The sequence below is a fragment of the Onychostruthus taczanowskii genome, unplaced genomic scaffold (genome assembly GCF_017590055.1).
Source record: "Onychostruthus taczanowskii isolate IOZ18803 unplaced genomic scaffold, ASM1759005v1 scaffold25, whole genome shotgun sequence".
NCBI classification, from domain to species: domain Eukaryota; kingdom Metazoa; phylum Chordata; class Aves; order Passeriformes; family Passeridae; genus Onychostruthus; species Onychostruthus taczanowskii.
In genome coordinates this window covers 150,646-174,192 of record NW_024499796.1, presented here as the reverse complement: position 1 = coordinate 174,192, position 23,547 = coordinate 150,646, and the positions used below count along the sequence as shown (strand labels likewise).

The 23,547-nt window shown below is 57.6% G+C and overlaps 1 protein-coding gene across 6 annotated transcripts in view; it reads left to right on the top strand.

Annotated features, from left to right (window-relative positions):
• ABCA2 (ATP binding cassette subfamily A member 2) overlaps positions 1 to 23,547 on the top strand; it is a 34,237-nt gene that overhangs the window by 5,256 nt on the left and 5,434 nt on the right. The window contains exons 2-42 of one of the 6 annotated variants that reach the window (XM_041406491.1): positions 1,804 to 1,897; positions 2,061 to 2,063; positions 4,172 to 4,283; positions 4,706 to 4,872; positions 5,082 to 5,209; positions 5,377 to 5,481; positions 5,953 to 6,138; positions 6,220 to 6,438; positions 7,074 to 7,408; positions 7,655 to 7,814; positions 8,026 to 8,154; positions 8,444 to 8,611; positions 9,324 to 9,420; positions 9,739 to 9,912; positions 9,990 to 10,092; positions 10,640 to 10,754; positions 11,104 to 11,294; positions 11,524 to 11,674; positions 11,973 to 12,177; positions 12,635 to 12,799; positions 13,107 to 13,287; positions 13,580 to 13,792; positions 14,097 to 14,293; positions 14,374 to 14,556; positions 14,983 to 15,161; positions 15,250 to 15,370; positions 16,097 to 16,384; positions 17,388 to 17,606; positions 17,753 to 17,855; positions 18,199 to 18,524; positions 18,963 to 19,176; positions 19,354 to 19,459; positions 19,757 to 19,868; positions 20,291 to 20,351; positions 20,608 to 20,782; positions 20,868 to 20,983; positions 21,425 to 21,572; positions 21,722 to 21,845; positions 22,677 to 22,809; positions 22,971 to 23,088; positions 23,208 to 23,386. In XM_041406491.1, the coding sequence (XP_041262425.1) occupies positions 1,804 to 1,897; positions 2,061 to 2,063; positions 4,172 to 4,283; positions 4,706 to 4,872; positions 5,082 to 5,209; positions 5,377 to 5,481; positions 5,953 to 6,138; positions 6,220 to 6,438; positions 7,074 to 7,408; positions 7,655 to 7,814; positions 8,026 to 8,154; positions 8,444 to 8,611; positions 9,324 to 9,420; positions 9,739 to 9,912; positions 9,990 to 10,092; positions 10,640 to 10,754; positions 11,104 to 11,294; positions 11,524 to 11,674; positions 11,973 to 12,177; positions 12,635 to 12,799; positions 13,107 to 13,287; positions 13,580 to 13,792; positions 14,097 to 14,293; positions 14,374 to 14,556; positions 14,983 to 15,161; positions 15,250 to 15,370; positions 16,097 to 16,384; positions 17,388 to 17,606; positions 17,753 to 17,855; positions 18,199 to 18,524; positions 18,963 to 19,176; positions 19,354 to 19,459; positions 19,757 to 19,868; positions 20,291 to 20,351; positions 20,608 to 20,782; positions 20,868 to 20,983; positions 21,425 to 21,572; positions 21,722 to 21,845; positions 22,677 to 22,809; positions 22,971 to 23,088; positions 23,208 to 23,386 (6,503 nt within the window). Of the gene's footprint in view, positions 1 to 1,803; positions 1,898 to 2,060; positions 2,064 to 4,171; positions 4,284 to 4,705; positions 4,873 to 5,081; positions 5,210 to 5,376; positions 5,482 to 5,952; positions 6,139 to 6,219; positions 6,439 to 7,073; positions 7,409 to 7,654; positions 7,815 to 8,025; positions 8,155 to 8,443; positions 8,612 to 9,323; positions 9,421 to 9,738; positions 9,913 to 9,989; positions 10,093 to 10,639; positions 10,755 to 11,103; positions 11,295 to 11,523; positions 11,675 to 11,972; positions 12,178 to 12,634; positions 12,800 to 13,103; positions 13,288 to 13,579; positions 13,793 to 14,096; positions 14,294 to 14,373; positions 14,557 to 14,982; positions 15,162 to 15,249; positions 15,371 to 16,096; positions 16,385 to 17,387; positions 17,607 to 17,752; positions 17,856 to 18,198; positions 18,525 to 18,962; positions 19,177 to 19,353; positions 19,460 to 19,756; positions 19,869 to 20,290; positions 20,352 to 20,607; positions 20,783 to 20,867; positions 20,984 to 21,424; positions 21,573 to 21,721; positions 21,846 to 22,676; positions 22,810 to 22,970; positions 23,089 to 23,207; positions 23,387 to 23,547 lie in introns of all 6 variants that reach the window. The other 5 variants (XM_041406493.1, XM_041406490.1, XM_041406495.1 and 2 more) reach the window with 5 other exon arrangements.

Sequence of the window (23,547 nt, the reverse complement as noted above, 5' to 3'; positions counted from 1 at the left end):
CACTGCATGCCAGTGCCCCTGGGGACCAGGGGTGCAGGGTCAGTCCTAGAGGTGCAGCCTGGTAGATAGCCATCAGCTGCCTTGTCTGCCCATCACCATGTCACTGTGGGTGCCAAAGGTGTGGGACAGCCTGCTGTGACACTGGGATATGTGGGACAAGGGGTGGGGACAAGGGACATCTCTGGGGATGGAGATGAGCAAAAGTCAATGACCCCTGTCAAAAAAATAAATAACAAGTAGATTCCAACAAGCTGTTGCCACCAAGGACAGTCACCACATGAGCCTGGTACAGGCCAGCATGGTTGTGTGGGAATGGTCCCCCCGGTGCCTGGGCACAGAGGCCCTGTTGTGTGCCTGGTAAACAGGCAGGGGGTGGGGCAGGGGCCTCGGGACAGCAGTCTGTGTCAGTGTGTCCCCTGCTAGCCTGCCTGGTGCAGGAGCAGTGATACCAGGGACTGTCCCTGGGATTGGTGCTATCAGAAAGATGACGGTTCTCAGGCACTGCTCCTGGGGGCATTTTCCATCTCCTCCAGCTCTTCTTCCTCTTCAAAACCAGGAACTCTGGCATGGCGAGTGCAACATGGGCAGCATCCATGGGTGCAGTGGTGCTCATCCCACAGAAGTAGCACTGTGACCATTTGCTGGCAGGGACCTGGATGCAGGGCTCCCTCTGCTCACTGCCATTTGGGGCTGCTCTGACTTTCTTGACAGAGTCTTGGCAGCCTCTGAGTGGCAGCATGGAGGTAATGTTGGAGACACAGGGCCTGACCCTGTCACCTGTTGGCAGCTGCATCCTTCATATTAAAGTCGATTCTTGCCTCTCCATGGGCTTGCCCATTGGCACTGGTCACTGGGAGGAGGCCAGTGTGGGTGGTGTGGAAAGCACCTTCCCAGCAGTGGAGCTGGGCCCTGCTGTGCCCATGGGTGGCAGCAGTTTCAGGGTCTCAGCAGTTGCCTTGGGTCTGATCTGGCCCTGGAGTGAGCCACAGTTGGCTCACCTCACCCTATTCCTCAGTTTCCGAGCCTGCAGTGGTTCCCTGCTCCTGGGCAGCAGGGCTGTGCTGTTTCTGGGTACTCCAGTGCAAAGTGACAGCAGCTGTGCTGGCAGTGTGCCGGGTGCTTGCTCCTGCCCATAGCTGGAGATGCTGATGCCTGTCCCCAGGGCCTCTGGGCACAGAGCCTAGCCAGGACTTCTGAGCCACTGTGGCCAGGAATTTCTGGGGATTTGCTGTTATTTACCATATGCTGCCAGTGGAAATTCCTTGCAGCCAGAGCCTTTTGGGAGGGCATGGAATGTGTACCAGGATGGCCCAGTTGCACCTGGAGCTGGTGGCAGGGTCTGGCTGAACTGAACTCTGCTCTTGGACTCGGCTATTGATCCTCATGAGATCCAACAGTGGCACAGGTGACAAGGGGGCATCATGCTGCTCCGGGCTGTGAGGGCACTAGCCTTCAGAACTTGGGGTCTTCTCCCTGGGCAGCTCCAGCCATGGTGGACCATCGAGGCTGAGCTCAAGCCCCATCGGTCTGTTTGCACTGCTGGAGGAGGGATCCATCCCCTCTGTGTACCCTGCCCTGTCCTGCAGTGCTCTGGACAGGGTGGTACAGGCAGGAGGTTGTGGGATGCCCAGGAACCTGTTTGCTGCTGGCTGAGCTGTGATAGAGCCACCAGCAATTTGCAATACGTGGACACAGTGCTGCACTGCACCAATGCCTGGGGGCCCCTGTACTGCCTGTGCTTCTCCCAGGTGGCTGTGTTCTGTCCCTGAGCATCCTGTTCCCTCTGCTCTGTGTCATCCCCAGTGGGTGCTGGCCTTCGAGATCTTCATCCCCCTGGTGCTCTTCTTCATCCTCCTGGGGCTGCGGCAGAAGAAGCCGACCATCCCTGTGAAGGAAGGTGAGTCCCAGCAAGGCGGTGCTTGGGGCACGCCCACACTTGGGGGCACCCTAAGGCCCTGGGGAGCTGCTCCAGCCTGGGGGCAGGGGGGGCCTAGAGAGGCCTTTTGGGGGACGTTGCACTGGGCAGGGGCTACGGCCAAGGACTGGTGGAAGTAGCAGAGTCTGTCCCAGTCTGCGGAGGCTCCCCTGGGGGTTGCAGCACCAACCAGCCTGCGGCTGTCATTGGCATGGACATTTTGCATGGGGAAGGGCGAGCTGGATGGTGCTGGAACAGTCACAGTCCCCCTAAGTAGTTGAGGGTCAGCTGGAGTGGCTCTGGGAAGGGCTCCCCAGTGGGGGGGAAGTGACCTACAGAAAGCCCTGCGTGTGGCCCTGGTGTGCTCAGAGGCCTGGCAGGATGGTAAATTGATGAGTCTGGGGCTGAGGGCTCTGGGAGAATGCCAGCTGGAGCTTTGGCCTGGGCTCTGGTGGCTGCGAGCTGTGCAGCTGGGAGGAGGCAGTGGAGCGAAACTGTCAGCTTGCAAGGGCCCATTGATGCCCACCTTGGTGGGTGCCCTGGTACAGGTGGCACAGCAGGGCCAGGGGAGATGCTGGGCACTGGTGGTGACCCCATGTGATGATGGTTTGAGCCTGTGTTTCAGTGTGTCCCGGCGAGGGAGAGCCCAGCTGCCAGTGCTGTCCAGCTGCGGCAGGCGCTGCCGGAGTTCCTGCCTTGGCGCTGACATACATTCTGTGTTGTGTGGTTTTTTGTTTGGTTTTTCATTCTTTTTTGCTCATGTTTTCTTTTTCTTTCCCACCATCTCCCCTGCCTGCCTGCCCTTCATGCCTCAACTGCATGCGCCAGTCTGTAAGTTGGTGGGACGGGTGGGCGCCTCCCCCCATTCCCTTACCAGTGCTGGCCTCATAGTCTGGGGAGGAAGAGCTTGGTTTAGATCAACTCACTCTGGCCTAATCTATGCCTCTGTAAACCCCTTGCCTTCCTCCACAGCTGGTGAAGATGAGCTCTGGCAGCACAGTATGGCCCCTGCCTGCTCCTCCCTGGGGACTCACCAGCCATGATGGTGTACCCCCTTGGTTGATGGTGCTGGGTTTTCCAGGTGCTGGGGCCCCTGGTGGCCATGTCCCCAGCCTCCTGGGCTGCATAGGGCTCTCCAGGCCAGGTGGAGGCTTGTCTTACTCCTTCTTCTTGCCTGCCTCCTGGAGCAAAGTCTGCTGGGTCCTGTCACCCGTGTGGTTGCCTGTGGTCACCCAGTCTTGCCCAATCACCGAGAGGCTGGGGCTGGCTCCCACCCTGGCACCACCACCAGGTCTCTGTCTTGGCTCCTCATGGCTGTGAAAAGCTAGATTGTGGCACTAGAGCCTTAAGGCCAGCAAGTTGCCACGCACTGACTTTGTCACCAAACCATGGCATGGCCAGCAGTGTGGGTTCCACCACCCCAAGAGGCTGCTGGCCTATCCCATGCTGCACCTGTCCAGAAGCCCGTCTTCACCAGTGCCCACCGACTGTGGCCTTGTTAACAGCACTGACCTATCTCTAACCACAGGGTCATCAGCAGGGTGGTGAAAGCAGGGTACCTGCCTGGCACTGCCTGATGACAACCTGTGGTCCCCATTGGGCAGTGGCATTCTGAGCTTGCCCTGCCCTAGGAAAGGACACGGGAGGGTCCCAGCAGGATTGATGGCCAGTGGAGGGGGGAAGGTTTGCCAGCCCTTTGCTGCTTCTTGTTTCTCCCATCTCCCTACTCTGTGTCTCCATTTCCACCTATCTCCAGCCACCACACGTTGGGGCAGCTGCATTGGGGGGAGGCTGGGTGCTCTCGGAGCTGCAGGTGACAAATCTATTATCCCTGTTGTATTTTTCCTCCTTTTCCTCTGGAGATCCACCACTGCCTCTGAGGCTACTAACAGCAGGGGACGGGAGCCTGGAGGAGGTTGGTGGCCATCTTGGGGGAAGTGGCAGAAATTGACATTGTCGTGGGGCACAAGGGAGCCATCACCCAGGAAAGAGTGGGTGGGGGCAAGAGGGCTGGAGCCAGGGGTGCTGGAGCTGCCTGCAGCCCCACAGAGTCACCAGCCAGGACAGCTCTGGTGGTGAAGTTGCTGACTTCTGACCCTGGCCACCAGCCTCCCATGGGCTCACAGACCCCAGCGCGTGCTTTTCTGAACTGAGTGTCTGTTTCTCTGGTGGCCCCTTCCCCCTCCCTGCCTCTTTGCCTCTCCTCCCTGCTGCCCGCACTTTCCTTGGCCTCTTCTGCATTCTTACTGGCTCCAGCTTTCTACACGGCGGCCCCGCTCACATCAGCCGGGATCCTGCCGGTCATGCAGTCCCTGTGCCCTGACGGCCAGCGTGATGAGTTTGGCTTCCTGCAGTACTCCAACTCCACGTGAGTCTTGCCCTCACCATGCACTTTCTCTCCCACCCCTCATGCTCCCACACAGAGCCCACCCCTTTCCACTCTGACATTGCCACCTTAGGGCTGAGGCAGAAGCTAGCATCCCCCAAAACTGCTTGGGTGCATACCACTGTGTTCTTGGTGCAGGGGACACCTCAGTCTGTTCTGCTGTGGGCTCCCAAGTATTGAGTGCTGGGAGGAGGATGGAGGTGGCCCTTGGAGACAGCATGAGGTGCTGGGCCTCTCCTCTGAACCCTGGCGCACTGGATTCAGTGTGCAGGCAAGGGCTTTGGTGCCCCATTTCAGACAGGACTGCTGTCCCCTGCACCTGAGGGACTCTTTTCCCCAGAGCTTTGGGGAAGGTGTCCCCATCCCTCTGTCCCTGAAGCCAGGGTGGTGCTGGGCTCTCACAGGGTGACACAGATTCTGGAACACCTCAGCGAGGCAGTAGAGCAAAGCAGCCTCTTCGACCCGCAGCATCCGGGACTGGAGGAGGAGCTGGAGTCGCTGCGCCGGCACCTGGAGGCCCTCAGCAGCCCTGAGCCCAGCTCCATGGAGACCCACTTCAGCAGCCAAGCAGGTGGGTTGTGCTCTGCCTGCCCCCACTACCTGTTTGGGCAGGGACAGATAGCACCAGCTGGCCCGGAACCCAGCAAAGCGATGGTGTGTGGCAGTGCCCTGCCACTGTCCCACTGTCCCATCGCTGCATTGGGCAGGGCCAGCTCTGGGGCCGTGCCATGTCTCTCATGCTGGTGGGCTGCTCTGACCTCCCACCTTGTTCCTTGGCAGGGTCCAGCTTCACACTGGCGTGGGCAGCCAAAGACCAGGGTGAGCTGCGGCGCTTCCTGATGCAGAACCTGTCCCTCCCCAACAGCACAGCTGAGCTGCTCCTTGGCTCCAGCATTGACCTGCGGGAGGTGGGTGACCTCTGGGCTTTGCAGGGGTCTGTGCTACCCTGTGAATGGCACCCAGCTTGGATTTGTCCTACCCTGCCACCCCATGCCAGGGCATTGCTGAGCAAGCAGGTGCAGCTCTGGTGCTCCGCTTTGGCACACCTAGCAGTCGTGCTCTCATCTCGGTCCAGGTGTACCGGCAGTTTTTTGATTCCTTTCCTTTGGTACCTGATGAGACTCATGAGCGAGATCTGTGGGATGGGTTTGGCCCCAGCAAGAAGATAACACAGCTGGAGGTGAGGAGCTGTGCTGCCTGCACAGGGGACATGGTAGAGTAGAGTCCATCCTCTTGTCCCCTCCATATCCAGGTGATCTGGGGGTGTCTGTCCCAGTAGATGGGCCATGACAGAACATTGTCAGGGGGCAGAGCAACAGCAGGGGTGGTTGGGGTCCATCCTGGTGCTGCCACCAGTTCCCCCCAGTTTTATGAGACACACCAGTACCTATGCCTGGGTTTACAGTTGCAGTGGGGGTTGGCTCTGCCCAGGTGGTGGCTGTGAAGGGAGCAGGGGAAATTGTTCCTGCCTTGCGTCTGGCATGCAGGGGTCCCCTGCTCCCTGCATCTGCACATCCTTTTTCTTCCTCGCCCTGTGGAGACTATGGATGCTGTGGGGCTGTTCATGTATGCTTGGGGATACACAAGGAGGGGGAGGGGGACCTGGGGGGAGCCCCCGTCCCACCAGCCATCCCCATTCTTCATCTTGCAGAAGAGCCTCCCCAGTGGCTGGAGGAGCCTGCAGGAAGGGCTGGTTCACAGGGTGCTGCGAGACCCAGTGGCAACCCCACACCATCCAGCACTGCTCCGCATGCTCTCCCAGGCTCTGGGCCTCAGCAGCACTGCTGTGGCACCTGCTATCTCTGATAGCCCCCAGGCCTTTGTCACCGAGATGGAGGTAAGCACCTCATGGGGCAACCTAGGCTGCTCTGCCAGAGTAGGCACTGCAGCGCTGTCCCTACAATTTCCTGCCCTGTAGAATGTCCTCTTCACCGGGCCAGTGCTGGAGCAGCTGACATGTGAGCAGTACCCAGGGAGATTGCACCGCCTCCTGCGCGTGTCCCCCAGGCAGCAGCCACTGCTGGCGGCATACCGGGCACTGGCCTGCAACGGCAGCCGAACCATCCGCCAGGAGCGCTTTGCCCAGCTGGCCTCCGAGCTCCAGAAGCAGCTGGACACCCCCAAAATAGTCAGCAGGGTGAGAGCTGGGCAGGTGGGGTAGGCTGGTGGCAGGGATGAAACTTGGGGAGGGTTTTCAAACTCAGCTGGTGTTGTGTTGGGATGGGGCACAGTTAAATGGCCTGGCTTCTCTTGGTCACCCCCTTCCCTGACATGAGTACTCCCCCCACCAGCTCCATGGTAAGACCCCAGGTGGTTTCCCCTCTAGCACTTGCTTGGACACTGCTCATTGGATGGGACCAGGTGTCACCGGCATCTTCCTAGGTGTCCCTAGGAAGCCAGCTTCTCTCCCCAGGACTGGCAAAGCCTTGCTGGCACAGCTCAAGCCTTCCTCCGAGGTCCCACTCCTTGTCCCACCCAAGCTCAATGTGTCCTTTGTAGGAATAGAGGACCAGCCTTCCTGTCTTGAGTGGTATCTTGTGTCCTCAGCCAAGTCCCTGCCAGCACTTGCTGCCATTCTCACTGCTTCATAGCCGCAGATGGACAACAATGAGTCCAGAGCCCTACCTCAGCACAGCTCCAACCCTTTAACCCAGAAAGTGGAGTTGCTGCTGCTTGGGGTCCTCATTGGTCCCTTCCTAAAGGCAAACAGACTCTGTTGTCCCAGAAATGAGTAACTCCTACTCATCATGAGTAACTCACTCATACTCACAGCTGAAGCTGGAGGAAGTGAACACCACAGCCACCCAGCACCGCCTCCGTGCCCTCCTTGAGGACTTGGTGGAGATGGAGAAGGTTCTCCAGGACATGGACATCCTCTCTGCACTAGCTAAGCTGCTGCCCAGAGGAGCCTGTGCCAGCAAGGCTGCGCCACCCACAGCCAACAGCACCAGCTGGGCCAGCACCAATGCCACGGCTGGCAATACCACGGCAGAGGAGGAAGAGGGTGCCGGGGAGAGCCCGTCTGGCATCGACAACCCCCAGGGGCAGTTCTCAGCATTCGTGCAGCTCTGGGCAGGGCTGCAACCCATCCTTTGCGGCAACAACCGGTAGGAGCGCTGGGGGATGGCTCCAGGTTCTCCCTGCGCAGGCCAGTGGTGTCACCCCTTGCTGAGCAGGCAGGATGGGTGTTGTACCGCAGCCTTGTCCTGCAGCCAAGGATGCTCTCTGTGTTGGGCAGCACCATGCAGGCACTGCAGTCAGTTTGAAGGCCTGTCGTGGGCAGGGGTGGGGGCTGCCTGCAGCAACAGGTGCTGAGCCTGAAGCAGAGTAGAAAGCCTGAGCTCCCTTTGCAGGACCATTGAGCCTGAGGCACTGAAGCAGGGCAACATGAGCTCACTGGGCTTCACCAGCAAGGAGCAGCGAAACTTGGGCCTCCTTGTGCATCTGATGACCAGCAACCCCAAAATCCTCTATGCACCTGTGGGCACTGAAGTTGACAAGGTCATCCTGAAGGTGAGGATGCATAGGTTGGGACCCCTGTCCTTCTTCTCCCACCATCCTGCTCTGCAGATGGGCTGTGTGGCGGGGAAGAGGTTGACTACCAGACACAGGGAGCTCCCACAGGCAGTGGGAGGTGGGCAGGTATCTCCATGACTGCTAGTCATCCCAGAGAGCAGGACACCCCTGCCTCTGCCCGCTGTATGACTTTCTGCCTGGCCCCCAGGCCAACGAGACCTTCGCCTTTGTGGGCAACGTCACCCACTACGCTAAGGCGTGGCTGAACATCTCCCCCGAGATCCGAGCCTACCTGGAGGAGGGCAGGCTGCAGAGGCGCATCCGCTGGCTCCAGCAGGTAGGACAGTGTGGTGAGGACGAGCCTGCCTGGGATTTACTGCCCTGGCAATGAAGAAGGGGTTGTCCTCCCCCCAGATACCCTCTAACTTCTTCATGGTATCCCACGGTATCTCCCTAGTATCTACCTTCTGTTGTGGAGACTAGTCTGGATCCCTGCACAGTGTGCACACTGTTCCTCATCCCCAGGAGGAGCTTTGGGTCCTCCCTGTGTCCGTGGGGGTGGACAGTGACCTGAGACGCAGGGCATACCCCAGCTTCTCTCTCCCATGTCTTCCTCTCTGTCTCAGTTGACTGCTGACCTCCACAAGCACCCAGAGATCCTGAATGTTTCTGACAGTGATGCTCTTCACAACTTTCTCAATGGCAACTTCTCCCTGCCCAATGCCAGCATCCTGCTCCAGCAGCTGGATACCATTGACAATGCTGCCTGCGGCTGGGTCCGCTTCATGGCCAAGGTGAGGTGGAGCACACCTGTAGGAAGGTTGAACCACCAACAGCCAGGCTCTGTTGGGCTGAAGAGGGTCAGATCCACTGAGACTTTTTTAAGAGCATTGGACAGGGGCAGGCGGTGGCTCCTACAGTGTCCAGACCATTGGGGTAGATGTCTAGGGCAGAGGTGCTCACACACTGTTGACTTCAGGGGCTGGGGTTGGCTTTGGGTGGCGCATGCTGTGCTATCTGCAGGCTTTGTGTGCTTGACCCATCCAGGGCCTTGGGATCTCACTGGCCTGCTGGAGCATGTCCAGAGAAGGGCAGTGGAGCCAGGGAAAGTTTTGGAGCACAAGTCTGATGAGGAGGGACTGAGAGATGGGGGAGCTCAGCCTGGAGAAAAGGAAGCTCAGGAGGGACCTTCTAAGTCTCTGTAATTACCTAGAAGGGTGTTGCAACCAGGTGGGGGTTGGTCTTTTCTCCCAGGTTGGTCTTTTCTCCAAGTGACAGGACAACAGGAAACAGCCTAAAGTTGTAGCATTTCTTCACTGCAAGAGTGGTCAGCACTGGAACAGTCTGCCCCGGGCAGTGGTACTACCCCTGTGTTCAAAAAAATGTGTGAATTTGACACCTGGGGACATGGTTTAGTGCTGGTCTTGATAGTGTTTGGTTTAATGGGCTCAATGATCTTGGAGGGCTTTTCCAATCTTAGTGATTCTATGATTCTCCTCCCACTAGGTCAGTGTGGACATCTTCAAAGGCTTCCCGGATGAGGAGAGCATTGTCAACTACACGCTGAACCAGGCCTACCAGGACAATGTCACGGTCTTTGCCAGTATGTCCCTGGGAACCAGCTGTTCTCAGGGGTCCCTGAAACTTTGCCCTTCTCCAGCTGTGCCCTGGAGCCACTGGCTTCAGGATGTGGGTCCCTTGGTGCATGTGTTGGGTGGATGAGGAGGCTGAATATCTTGTGGTGCCCATCCTCTGCCCCATGCTGCTGTTCTGGCTCTCCCACGGTGTCTCACATCCCCAGCCATGCCACCCATCTCATCCATGGCAACTCTCATGGTGCCCTCCCCATCCCTGCCTGTTGCTGTGGGCCAGCTGGTGTGGCTGGCCCCTGTGGACTCCCTGCTTCTTCTGCTGCCCACAGGTGTCATCTTCCAGACCAACAGGGATGGCTCATTGCCTCCCCATGTCATGTACAAGATCCGGCAGAATTCCAGCTTCACAGAGAAGACCAATGAGATCCGGCGGGCATACTGGCGGCCTGGCCCCAACACCGGCGGCCGCTTCTACTTCCTCTATGGCTTTGTCTGGATCCAGGGTAAGTGTCAATGCCCTGCCACAGCTGCCCATGGCCCTGGCCCCCCTGCGCTCAACCTGGCCTCTTCTCTTCCACAGACATGATGGAGCGTGCCCTCATCAACACATTTGTTGGCCATGATGTGGTGGAGCCTGGCAACTATGTACAGATGTTCCCGTACCCATGTTATACCCGGGATGAGTGAGTAACACTCACCTGAAGGACCTTCCTCCTTCCACTTTGCAGGCCAGCATACTTTAGCTGGGGAAAGAGAACAAGTTTGGGGGCCAGAATGAGATTGGTGACCCTGGGAGTGATAAGCAACCAGTTAAGTCCAGTTCCTTAGACCACCAGGCTCAGGAAGGCAGGGGAAGGTAAAGGGATGGCACATGGATCTGTTGGTGGTTTTGTATTACAGTGATCTGGAGGCAACACCTGTAGAAGTCCCAGAGCCACCAACACTCCTGGGCAGGAGGTTGGAGAGGGCCCCATTACACCAGGGTAGGCAGGGCCCTGGGTGGGGCCTGTGGCTACTACTTGCCTGCAAAGGCCTGCCAGCCATGACACTGGATTGTCCTGTGGACTCACTGGAGAAGTTCTTTTAGGGCACTAAGGAGGAGCTGGGTTAGAGACTGGTTGTCCCTGAGCAGTGGGAGAGCCCCTCCAAGGCCCCTTGCCCCAGGATCTCTGCAGATCTCTGTGGCAGTGCCACCATCCAGTTCTCCCCTCTCTTCATCTACCCCATCAGCTTTCTCTTTGTCATCGAGCACATGATGCCCCTCTGCATGGTGATCTCCTGGGTCTACTCAGTGGCCATGATGATCCAGCACATCGTGACAGAGAAGGAGCATCGCCTGAAAGAGGTAGGGATGATGGAAGAGATTCTTGGGGACAAGTGGGCATATTTGTGCCCTACATGCTGTGCTGTGTCTCTGGTCACCTTCCTTGTATTTCTGGGTTACATGAGCTAGGGCAGATGCAGATTCCAAATCCCTGGGCAGAGCTGGTCCTTCTGAGTGTCCCTAGCATGAGATGATCCCTGGCCAGCACTGGAGGGAACTGAGCTCCTTGGTACCGCAGTAGAGGGTGCTGTGTCCTGCCCACTCCCAGCAGCTCCCTTGGTGCTACCCCTTGCCCTCCCAGCCCAATGAGAATGGAAGCAGGGGTGCACAGGGTTGGGGACAGTCTTGCAAAGTAGTTTTGGCCTCACAGGTGATGAAGATGATGGGCCTGAACAATGCGGTGCACTGGGTGGCTTGGTTCATCACTGGCTTTGTCCAGCTCTCCATCTCGGTCACAGCACTCACTGCCATTCTCAAGTATGGCAAAGTCCTGATGCATAGCGACGTCCTCATCATATGGCTCTTCCTTGCCATCTATGCTGTGGCCACCATCATGTTCTGGTGAGCTGCCTGGGCTGTGCTGGGCAGTAAAGGGGCGTGGGCAGTGCCAGGGTCTTGTGCCATGGAGTGAGGGTGCTGGGAGCTATGTGGGCAAGGGCCAGTGGAGGGGCAAGTCCCTCTAATCAGCTGATTTGGGGAGCCAATTTATTGCCTCAACACCACCAAAACTAGATGGTGTGGGGAAAGTCCTGGTAGGGTGGGATCCAAGGAGATGCTGTCCTCCCTGCAGCTTTCTGGTGTCGGTGCTCTACTCCAAGGCCAAGCTGGCCTCTGCCTGTGGTGGCATCATCTACTTCCTCAGCTACGTGCCCTACATGTATGTGGCCATCCGGGAGGAGGTGGCCCATGACAAGATCACGGCCTTTGAGAAGTGCATTGCGGTGAGTTGGCTGTAGCAGCTGGGGACACACTTAGTCCCAGGTTTGCCTCAGGTACCTCATGTACAGTACAAAGCTACCAAGCTGTCACCAAGCCCTGCGCAAACCATTGCCTGTATGAACCAATTCCCTGGGGGGGTTTGGAGGTATCTCCAGAAGTTTTGGTGCCTCTCAGGGCCAGGAGCATTTCCATGGGGCTGGGTGGGGCAGCACTAGGTAGGAATTCACCCCAACCTATTCTTCTGAAGCTGGCCTGCAATTCCTGCTGACCTCCCATTCCCTTCCCTCCACCTCTTCACAGTCCCTCATGTCCACCACTGCCTTTGGGTTGGGCTCCAAGTACTTTGCGCTGTATGAGGTGGCTGGTGTGGGTATCCAGTGGCACACCTTCAGCCAGTCACCTGTGGAAGGAGATGACTTCAACCTCCTGCTGTCCATGATGATGCTGGTCGTGGATGCCATGGTGTATGGGGTGCTCACATGGTACATCGAGGCTGTGCACCCGGGTACGTGTGGGCAGAGGGGCATGAGGGCACCCCAGATCTTACAGGAGCCTCTTTGCTGGGGGACACCTGCCCATGTGTCCTTGTCTGCTGGTGTCAGTCAGGTGTCTCAATTCAGGGGCCAGCTGTAGCAAAGCCAGATGTCCACAGCTGAAATACCAATCCCTCTTATCTCCCCCTTGTGGAAGCATCTCAGTTTCTCCCCGTTTTTTTTCATTGTAAAGCTGAAGCATGACCCAACCCAACCTGAATCCCAAAGGAATTTGTTTCCTGGCACAGCCCACAGAGCTGCCCTGAGCTCAGCTGGCTGGAGTGTTCACAGCCCCCACCCTGCAGTGGTGACCTGACCTGGGAAAACTCCCACACCCGTGTCCATGCCAAGCTCTGACCCAGTCCTTAGCAGCTTCTGCATGGCCCTGGGTGTAGGGTTGGGCCTGACTCCCTGGGGCTGTGGTTGCAGGCATGTTCGGCCTGCCACGGCCCTGGTACTTCCCTTTCCAGAAGTCTTACTGGCTGGGCAATGGGCGCGTGGAAACCTGGGAGTGGACCTGGCCGTGGTCACGCAACACCCGCCTCAGCATCATGGAGGAGGATCAGGCCTGTGCCATGGAGAGCCGGAGGCTGGGTGAGGGCAGCTGGGGGTGGCAGTGGGTGGCACAAGGGTGGCCCTGGCTCAGCCACAGGGTCTTGCCTTGGCCATGGACCCCTGTGGTCTTGTCAGGGCAGGATACTGGGCCAAGCACTGTGGCCTCTCTGGGAGGTGTCACTGTGGCGTGGGAGGGGGAAAATTGGCGAGAAGCAGAGGGGAAGGGACCACAAGCCAGCACAGCCACCATGGGATGGAGGAGGGTTGATTCATTCCCAGGGAACACCACTCAAAGCCTGGCTTTCCTGCCCTCCCCTGGCTCCTCACTGTCCTACTGTCACAGCAGAGGAGACAAGAGGCATCGAGGAGGAGCCAACCCACCTCCCTTTGGTCGTCTGCATTGACAAGCTCACCAAAGTCTACAAGACAGACAAAAAGCTGGCGCTAAACAAGCTGAGCCTTAACCTCTACGAGAACCAGGTTGTGTCCTTCCTGGGGCACAATGGTGCAGGCAAGACCACCACCATGTGAGTGCCTGTCCAGGCAGACAGAGATCATGTTCCTCTGGCCAGCTGCAGGGTGTGAGGCAGGGGCTTCGGGATGTCTCTGCAGGGCTCTGTGGCAGCTGGTACCATGCCCAGAGGGCAGCAGTGTGGGTGTGGGGCTGACACAAACATGGGACAGGAGTAGGCTCATGGCCCTGTGCTGATACTGCTCTACCTGGGGCCCAGCAGATGCTCCCAGAGGTGGTGGTTGGGACTGGAGCCAGACTGAGGAATATGAGCTCCCTCACACTGTTGCCTTTCTCCATCCATCCAGGTCCATCCTCACTGGCTTGTTCCCTCCAACATCGGGCTCTGCTACCATCTATGGCCATGATATCCGTACAGAGATGGACAAGATCCGGAAGAACCTGGGCATGTGTCCCCAGCATAACGTGCTCTTTGACAGGCTGACAGTGGAGGAGCATCTGTGGTTCTACTCACAGCTCAAGAGTATGGCAGAAGAGGAGATCCGCAAGGAGATGGACAAGTAAGCACCCTCCAGCTCCTTTGTCTTCATCCATGCCTTTGGCATGAGCAAGTCTCCTTCTTGCTGGCTGTGCTATGGGGGTGATCTGGTGGCAGAGGTGTCCCAGGGAGCAGCTCCACCAAGTGTTTTCCCTGCCTTGGGGTGTCAGGCTGTGGAAGTGAGCAGAAGATTCTCATAGCCTGACTGCAGCTGGGCAGTCCCAGCAGCAGATACCATGTGGGGAAAAGCCCTTACATACTCCCTACAGGCACAGGGCACTAGTACAGCCCCCCCAGCATTCCTGGTGCTTCTGCCCTGTCCCCAGGATGATTGAGGACCTGGAACTCTCCAACAAACGGCACTGCCAGGTGCAGACTCTCTCGGGTGGCATGAAGAGGAAGCTGTCGGTGGCCATTGCCTTTGTGGGTGGGTCGCGGGCTGTTATCTTGGATGAGCCCACAGCTGGTGTGGACCCATACGCCCGAAGGGCCATCTGGGACCTCATCCTCAAGTACAAGCCAGGTGAGCAGAGCAGAGCAGAGCCTAGCATGCCCCTCTGTGGCAGCTGCAGCCCTTCTGCTGAGGCTTTGTGCTGCCATCAGGGAGGACCATCTTGCTCTCCACACACCACATGGATGAAGCTGACCTGCTGGGGGACCGCATTGCCATTATCTCCCACGGCAAGCTCAAGTGCTGTGGTTCTCCACTGTTCCTCAAGAGCACCTATGGTGACGGCTACAAGCTGACAGTGGTGAAGAAGCAGTCGGACACCAGGAATGGCACAGGTGTGGGGAGCAGTGGGACCCTTTGTTAAAGGAGTAGACGGCCCCCGCCCTTCTTCAGCCTGGCAAAGTCTTCTTCAGCGGTCAACAACCAAGTACTCCCATCCTGAGTCTCCTTAGGCCACGTGGAGGGCAGAAGGGGTGGTGCAGGGGTGTAAGAGGTCCCAATGCTCAGCCTTAATTTTTCCCAGTTGGGTCCTTGGCCAGACCTTACACAGTGGCATTTTTCTCCGGGTGCTGGTTCTGTCAAGCCTGTGGGTTGCCCTGTGAGTTGAGATGTCCAGTGTGGGCCACATTGCAGAAGACCATCCCCAGGCTAGTCAGGGTGACAGGGAAGTCCCTATGGCATTGGGGAGTAGGGGAAATGTGGGGGGTCTTGGAGGGAGGCCAGGTGTGAACTGACCAATGGGTACTGTCTCTGTGCTTCAGAGCCAGGCCACAGCCCCCTGAGCCACTCCTCTGTCAGCCCGTGCTCTGAGCCTCGTGTCTCCCAGTTCATCAAGAAGTATGTGGCCTCCTGCCTTCTCATCTCAGATACAAACACAGAGCTCTCCTACATCCTGCCCAGTGAGGCTGTCAAGAAAGGCTGCTTTGAGAGGCTCTTCCAGGTACCTGCAGGGGCTGGCAGAGTGGGCAGGCAAGGGGCTGTGGCACCGTGGACATCTGCCCTCCTCACACAGCACTTCGCTCCCACAGCACTTGGAGCAGAGCCTGGAAGAGCTGGACCTCACCAGTTTTGGGCTGATGGACACTACGCTGGAGGAGGTTTTCCTGAAGGTGTCTGAGGAGGACCAGTCTCTGGAGAACAGTGACGTGGGTACGGGTGCTTGAGGGGGTACAAGGTGCTGCTGGGGCTAGTGAGGGGCTGTGTGATCTTGCTGGGCTTGGTGGCTGCAGGAGTCTCCTGTCCCAGTGGAGAAAAGATTTCTAGCAGAGCCCATCCTGGCCAAAGGCAGCCAGCCTCTGCTCCACTCTGGCTTTACTCTCACCTGGAATAGTGGCTAGCTCTGATGTCCTCAGCACAGGTCTCCAGAGGACACCACGGAGATGCTCTGAGGGCTGGAGCACCTCTACCATGGAGCCAGGCTGGAGAGCTGTAGGTGTTGACCTGGAGAAGAGAAGGCTCCAGGGAGACCTTATGGCACCTTCTAGTGCCTAAAGGGGGCTTGAAAAAATGAGAGGGATTTTAAATGGGCAGATAGTGTTAAAACAAGGGGGGAATGCTTTTAAACTAAAAGAGGAAAAGTTTAGGTTAGATGTTAGAAGGAAATTCTCCCTGTGAGGGTGGTGAGGCCTTGGCACAGGTTGTGCAGAGGATCTGTAGATGCACCATCCCTGAAGGTGTTCAAGGCCAGGTTGGATGGGGCCTGGAGCAATTTGGTCTAGTAAAAGGTCTCCCTGCACTTGGCAGGGGGCTGGAATGAGATGGGGTCCCTTCCAACCCAACCAGTCTGTGATTCTATGGTACAATCCATCCGTGGTCAGTGCCATGCTGCAGTGTAGAGTAGCATGGCTGGTGCTTTGCTACACTTTTTTCTTCCAGACATGAAGGAGTCCAAGGATGCCCTGCAGCCACCTGCCTCTGAGCTGGGCCCAAAGTCTGAAGCCAATGGGGAGCCCCTGGCCGAAGCAGCCATGCCAGAGAAGCCCGAGGTGGAGCTCAGCAACCTGGTGACCTGCTCCAAGCTGGCGCAGTCGCAAGCATCCCTGCGCTCAGCATCCTCGGTGGGCTCCGTGCGTGGCGATGAAGGTGGGGCTTATTCTGAATTCTTTGGGGATTACGCGCCCTTGTTCGATAACCGGCAGGACCCCGATAACATCAGTCTGCAAGGTTGGTGCTGCTGATACCCGGCCAGTGGCAGGGGCCGGGGGAGGCACTTAGCTGGGACGTGGAGGGTTCGCCCAGGGTGGGCAGAGCTGACCCAGTTCCTCAGGGTATCTGGTTGTGACTGAGATGGGTGACTGACTGCTGGGATGAGAGTCCATGGGGAGGGGGCTGATGTGGCATCCAGGAACACAGCACCCAGAGAGCCACAGCCTGTGTGGGAGGGCTGGGAACAGGCTCTTTCCACGAGTTTGCACCCCATGCTGGTAGGGTGTGCATGAGGGTCTTGTGCCAAGGCGTGGAGCCAGTGAAAGCAGCCAGTGTTGGCTCTGCCTCTGCCTCCTGTGGGTCTCCAGTGCCACCTTGCAGACTTGCCTCACTAACATGGCCTCTTCCCACACTGCCACCAGTTGGGTTTCTCCTCTTGGTCCTTGGGCACAGAATCACCTTCCAAGTGATGGCTTCTACTGTCATACCCTGCTCCAGGTGCAAGGCTCTCTCTGCCTGGATGCTGGCATTGCTGGATAGAGAGGGTGCAGGCAGGTGCCTCAAGGTTATTGCTGTAGCCAGAGATCCTGTTCTGAGTTATCTCACAAGTCTTGTGACGAATTTAGGGATGTGCCACCTCTTCCCCCCAACCAGGGCGGTGGGAGGCAGAGCTCCCACTGTCTCCCACCTGTGTCTTGTCCCCTGTTCCTGACTGTGCTGACACCCCACCAGCTGGCAGAGCTGATGGGAAAATGGAGAGGTCCTAGAAAAAAGCACCAAATTAGGTTGTTTTTTTTAAACTATTGTCTAACTTTTCCTTCTGGGGCCAAGAGGAACCTGCCAGCCAGATGCCATGCTCCTGACTGCACTGCTGCTGTGGCTCGGTGGCAGATTTGTGGTTGGGTGCTGCCCTTACCCTTGGGGTGGCTGAGCTGGCCTGGGTGTCTGGCTCAGTTTCCTGGGAGCCCAGGCAGGTGTGGGAGAAACTGTGCCAGAGGGCTGATGTCCCTCTCCCTCCCAGAGCAAGAAGCTGAGGTGGAAGCAGAGGATCGTGACCTGGCAGGTCGGGGAAGCTTCAAGCTGGAAGGCTCGTGGCTGAAGCTGCGCCAGTTCCATGGGCTGATCGTCAAACGCTTCCACTGCGCCAAGCGCAACACCAAGGCCCTCTTCTCGCAGATCCTCCTGCCCGCCTTCTTTGTCTGCGTGGCCATGACTGTGGCGCTCTCCGTGCCCGAAATAGGTGCGTGCAAGCCGCCTACCTAACTGCATGCTGGGCGACCTGTTCTGCCTCTCCCAGTGGGGCCACTGGCTGTAGGAGGACAAGGCCAAGACAGTGTGTGCAGTGGTGCTGTGGGTACGAGCAGGTTCCTGTCCTTGTCCCCACAGGTGACCTGCCACCCCTCATCCTCTCGCCATCCCAATACCACAACTACACTCAGCCCAAGGGCAACTTCATTCCTTATGCCAACGAGGAGCGGCGTGAGTACCGGTGAGAGCTGCCACTGCTGGTGACCAGCACCCTGTGCCCCAAGCCCATCCGTGGGACTGTAAGGGGGGCAGCTGGGGAGGGCAGCCCACAGTAGGCCTGGTGCCAGGACTGGCTCAGACTTGGAGCAGAGTCTGGCTGGTGCCATGTCCCCTGATAGAAAGCAACCTCTGTTCTTGCCAGGGTGTCTCTGGGAGATGTGTAAGCCCTGACACTGTGACTAGCTGCTCAGTCATGCCAGGCATAGGTTGTGTGTGCCCATGATAAATGCCAAGGCCTCAGGGAGGTCCCAGAAGAAGATGGCCATGGTGCTAAGATCTGTGTCTCCTATTCCTTGCTCCTGCAGCATTAGGCTGTCTCCCGATGCCAGCCCTCAGCAGCTGGTGAATACTTTCCATCTGCCTTCTGGTGTGGGGGCCACCTGCGTGCTCAAGACACCCTTTAACAACACGCTGGACCAGCCCATGCAGACCCTCAACCTCAATAGCAATGAGTCCAAAATGCTGGCAGCCAAGTACTTTGATGCCATGTGCATTGACTCCTTTACCCAAGGCCTTCCGCTTTCCAACTTCGTGCCACCACCTCCATCTCCGGCTCCCTCTGACTACCCCGTGTCAATGGATGAGGACCTGCTCCATGCCTGGAACTCCACAACCTTCTCCACTCTTAAAGGTATTACCTATGCTGGGTGCTCTTGTGTCTGGGATTTGTCTCCAGCAGGGAGGTGATGCCTCTCCTCACAGAAATGGCTCCAGGAGGCTCTGGGAGTACCTCTGGGCAGAGCTTTGTTGGGCAGAACTTGTGGCTTTGGCCCTGGAGCACTGTCCCTGTTGAGCCCCAGCCATGCCAGTAGAGCCCCTTGGATGGTGACACTGTCACAAAGCCACGTGGCCAGCCTTGAGTCACCTTTGCTGGATGTGGTCCCCAGCACTTTCTTTCTCCAGCCATGCCTTATGGCCCATCTCTGAATCTCTGTCCCCGAAAAGTTTTTTGCGTGTTCATCTCTTGGTCACCAGGACCCTGCCTGCCCTGCCGCCTCACCCTCAATGCTGTCCCCAGCAGCTGGGGCAGGCAAGAGCCTGGCTGTGAGCCACCCCTTCTGCTCCTCAGGGACCGTGACCTCAGCCCCTGTCCTGCCCCACATCATCCATGAGCCCATCAAGTGCACGTGCTCCATGCAAGGGACCGGCTTCTCCTGCCCAAGTGGTGTGGGGGGCCATCCCCCACAGATGAAGGTGGTGACGGGGGACATCCTGACAGACATCACAGGGCGCAACGTTTCTGAGTATCTGCTCTACACCTCGGACCGCTTCCGGCTGCACAGGCAAGAGGGGAGGCTGGGAGGGTTTGTCCTGCACCATAGAGCAGGGGTGAGAACCTGGGGTCTGGGGACACCTGCCCTGGGGTGCTGGCTGGAGTCAGCAACATGCTCAAGCATGGTTCCACCCCTGGAGGTGGGGGGCAGCAGTTGCAGCTTCCTCAGCAGTGCCTTGTCTCACAGGTATGGGGCACTCACGTTTGGAAACGTCCAGAAATCTATCCCGGCCTCCTTCGGAGCCAGGGCTCCGGCCACAGTGCGCAAGATTGCTGTGCGGAGAACGGCCCAGGTGGGACAGCACTGCACCTCAGGGCAGTGGAGATAGGTGGGGAGGAAAGGGGGCAGCAGTGACCCCTGGGACTGCTCTTCTGCATTGCTCTCCAAGTGCTTTGGGAGGCTCCAGCCACAGGGGAATGGTCTGTAGGTCTGGCCCAGCACAGTCAGCAATGGCCTATTCTCCGTACAGCCTTGAGCACAGGGTGCCTGCCCTGTGGATGGCTGTCTATCCCATCCTATCCCTCTCTCCTAGTACATTTTTGGGCCCAGCTCTCTTGCCCTGTCCCACTGTTCCTCTCTCCTCCTCCAGGTCTTCTACAACAACAAGGGCTACCACAGCATGCCCACTTATCTCAATGCCCTCAACAACGCCATCCTGAGAGCCAACCTGCCCAAGAGCAAGGGCAACCCTGCTGCCTATGGTGAGGATCTGCAGGTGTTTGAGGGCAGGAGCGTATCAGGAACAGCATTAGGGTATGGTCCAACTGGGCTCCAAAGTGCAGTGTCCACCTTGGGCCAAGCAGGCTAGTGTTCAGCTGGAACAGGAGTTCATACACCTCAGCTCTGAGATACGAGAGCTGGGATGAGTTTTTTGCCAGGCCTGGGCTGGAATGTCCCAAAGTGCTGCCTGGAAGTGCCTGGGCTTGTGACATGTCTAGGGCTGCTCTCCAGTGAGGGGAGGGCTTGGCCTTGAGGTGCTGAGTTGCTTCAGAGAGCCTGGCTCCTCTTGAGCTTCACGTTGGAAACCCATTCTGCTGAGTCAGGACCAGGCAGACTGGGGACAGGGGTCTGTGTCCAAAGCCAGTTTTCATGCTTCCATGTTTCTTCTTGGTCGTTGTTGCAGGCATCACAGTCACCAATCACCCCATGAACAAAACGAGTGCCAGCCTGTCCCTGGATTACCTGTAGGTCCAAGGAGAGGGTCTGAGGGAGGGTGGCTGTCCCATGGGAGGTAGGGGGCTTTTTACTGGTGGTTGCTTGGGAAGACTGAGGCTTCTGCTCTACATGCTGCATGGTGGGGAGGGACAGGGTGGCTGTGATGTGGGGGTCCCTGTGCCATGCCCTGATCTGTGCACAGTGACTGTCCCACACCAGGGTGGGTGGCCCTTCCCTAGGCAACTGAGGGTGATGGAATCCATGCTCTTCTTGCTCCCCATCCAGCCTGCAAGGCACAGATGTGGTGATTGCCATCTTCATCATTGTCGCCATGTCCTTCGTCCCAGCCAGCTTTGTGGTATTCCTGGTGGCCGAAAAGGCCACCAAGGCCAAACATCTGCAGTTTGTGAGCGGCTGTGACCCTGTCATCTACTGGTTGGCCAACTACATGTGGGACATGGTAAGCGGGACACGTGGCTCCACTGGCCAAGCCTCCGGAGCTGTGCCAGTGAGTGGGCAGTCACAGAAGTTTCTGTCTTCTCCAGCTAAACTACCTGGTGCCAGCCACGTGCTGCATCATCATCCTGTTCGTGTTTGATCTCCCAGCATATACCTCTCCCACCAACTTCCCTGCTGTCCTCTCCCTCTTCCTGCTCTATGGGTATGTTGCTCAGAGGGGGGTAGTCAGGAGACACCAGGGATGCCTCCAGAGTCTTATGGGGTGATGGTTTTAAACTAAAAGATAGCCATTTAGACCAGATATTGAGAAGAAATTTTTCATAATGGGGGCGGTGAGGTCTTGGCACAGATTGCCCAGAGAAGCTGTGGCATGGAAATGTTCAAGGCCAGGTTGGACAGCTTGGAGCACTAGTGAAAGGTGTCCCTGCCCATGGCCGGGGACTGGATTAGATGACCTTGAAAGATCCTTTCCAATCCAAACCATTCTGTGATGTTCTTCAGCCCCCATAGCTGGTTGGTGTGCAGTGGTTGTGAGGGCTGGGGTGGGAGAGCCTGGAAACAGCAGGATGGAGATGGGCAGTGTCAAGGCTGGGGGTCCCTCTGCTGCCATACTGACATGTGCTGCTTCTTCTCACTTCCCCAGCTGGTCCATCACCCCTATCATGTACCCGGCCTCCTTCTGGTTTGAGGTGCCCAGCTCTGCTTATGTCTTCCTCATCGTCATCAACCTCTTCATTGGCATCACAGCCACTGTTGCCACGTTCCTGCTGCAGCTCTTTGAGCACGACAAGGTACGGCATTCACAGCTCTGCTGAGGGCCACCAGGAAGGGAGATGCTGCCATTCTGTTCCAGACCTTACTGGGCTGGATCTTGGGGATCCTGATCCTGCCACGCAGTCAGGGTTGGTTGATGGTTGTGTTCTCTCCGCTGTCCCCATAGGACCTGAAGGTGGTGAACAGCTACCTGAAGAGCTGCTTCCTTGTGTTCCCTAACTACAACCTGGGCCATGGCCTGATGGAGATGGCCTACAATGAATACATCAATGAGTACTATGCCAAGATTGGTATGGCCTCTTTTTCTCTCCTTCCCTTGTGCCAGGGCATGAGGAACTGGAGGGGACCACGATGCTGGCTGGCACATCCCCTCTGCTTGCCCTGTGAGGGTGTCCCAAGGCCCAGAGCAACCTGGAACAAAAAGCCAAGGGGGGTGGGCTACATGGGGCACCGAAAAAGACATGGCTGAGGGTCAGCTGTGGCATGGTGTCGGCATTGCTGAAAGTGCTTCCTTGGGCTATCCCAAATAGCAGCACATGGGGAGAAGATGGTGTGAGCCCTGACAGAGGTGTGTGGTTCTGCTGCTGCTGCTCACTGCCTGTGTTGGGCCATGGTGAGGCTGTGCTGGATCTTAGTGGTGGCATAGTGTAGCTGTGGTGGGCCATGGTGGGTCTGTGATGTGACAGGAGGGATGGGGGCTGGAGGGACTCTCCTTACAGACAGGGTTTCTTGGGGGCTGTGCTGCCCAACCAACACAAGCCTTTTGCCACTTACAGCTTCATCCTGGCCTCAGAAGCTCCCCTGCTCTCTGTTTTTGAGCAGCTTCTGTACATAATCCAGGTGCTGCTGGCATTTCAAGGGACAGTTTTGGGTCAGGGTTTGACAAATCCCTCTGATTCCACTCTCATCTGGGTTGATTCATCCTACTGAGGTTGAAAACTTGCCAGATGATTTCCACAGCACCCATGATCTGAGAGGGCATTGTGTTGTGGTCAGCCCAGACAGCTGTGGTGGGCAAGCATGGGACCAGTGTCATTGTCATGGGTCAGCTCAGGAGGGACAACCAAGCTGTCTCCATCGGAAGGTGTCCCCAGCTGCTCTCTGCTCTTCCTCCTATTCAGGGCAGTTTGATAAAATGAAATCACCCTTCGAATGGGACATCGTGACACGGGGGCTTGTTGCCATGACAATTGAAGGCTTTGTTGGCTTCTTCATCACCATCATGTGCCAGTACAATTTCTTCCGGAAGCCCCAGTGAGTGTGGCACAGGGCAGGGATGTTGGGGTTAAGGTTTGCCATTGGGACCCTTGAGCTTCAGGCTGCCCTTCTGGCAGTGTTGAGTGGGAGCTGCCCAGTCCTGTCAGGGCTGCAGCTCCTGGTCCCACGTTCCCCCCTGCCTCTGCCCCCTCCCACAGGCGCCTGCCCGTCTCCACCAAACCCATTGAGGATGACATTGATGTGGCCAATGAGAGGCACCGGGTCCTGCGTGGTGACGCCGACAATGACATGCTAAAGATCGAGAACCTCACGAAGGTGGGAGCTGCATCAGGCTGCAGGGAGACTCCAGGGACCAGCCCGGCCCAGAGATGTGGGTGAGGCAGTGGATCCAGGTGGCTTCTGGTGGGCTGAGTCCCCATCCCCTTCCCTGCCAGGTGTACAAGTCCCGCAAGATTGGGCGCATCTTGGCTGTGGACCGGCTGTGTGTGGGTGTGCGCCCCGGGGAGTGCTTTGGGCTGCTGGGTGTCAACGGCGCGGGCAAGACCACAACATTTAAGATGCTGACAGGGGATGAGAGCACCACAGGTGGAGAGGCCTTCATTAACGGACACAGGTAAGGGGGACCTGGGGGCTGCCTGCTTTCCTGGGGATGGGATGGGGTCTGCTTGGAGGGCTCCCAGGATAAAGCAGCATGAGTGAGCTTGTGTGTCCCAGTGGGACTCTGCAGCCTTGTGTCCTCCTGGGTGACCATCAACCTGGGATGTGGGGTAAGAG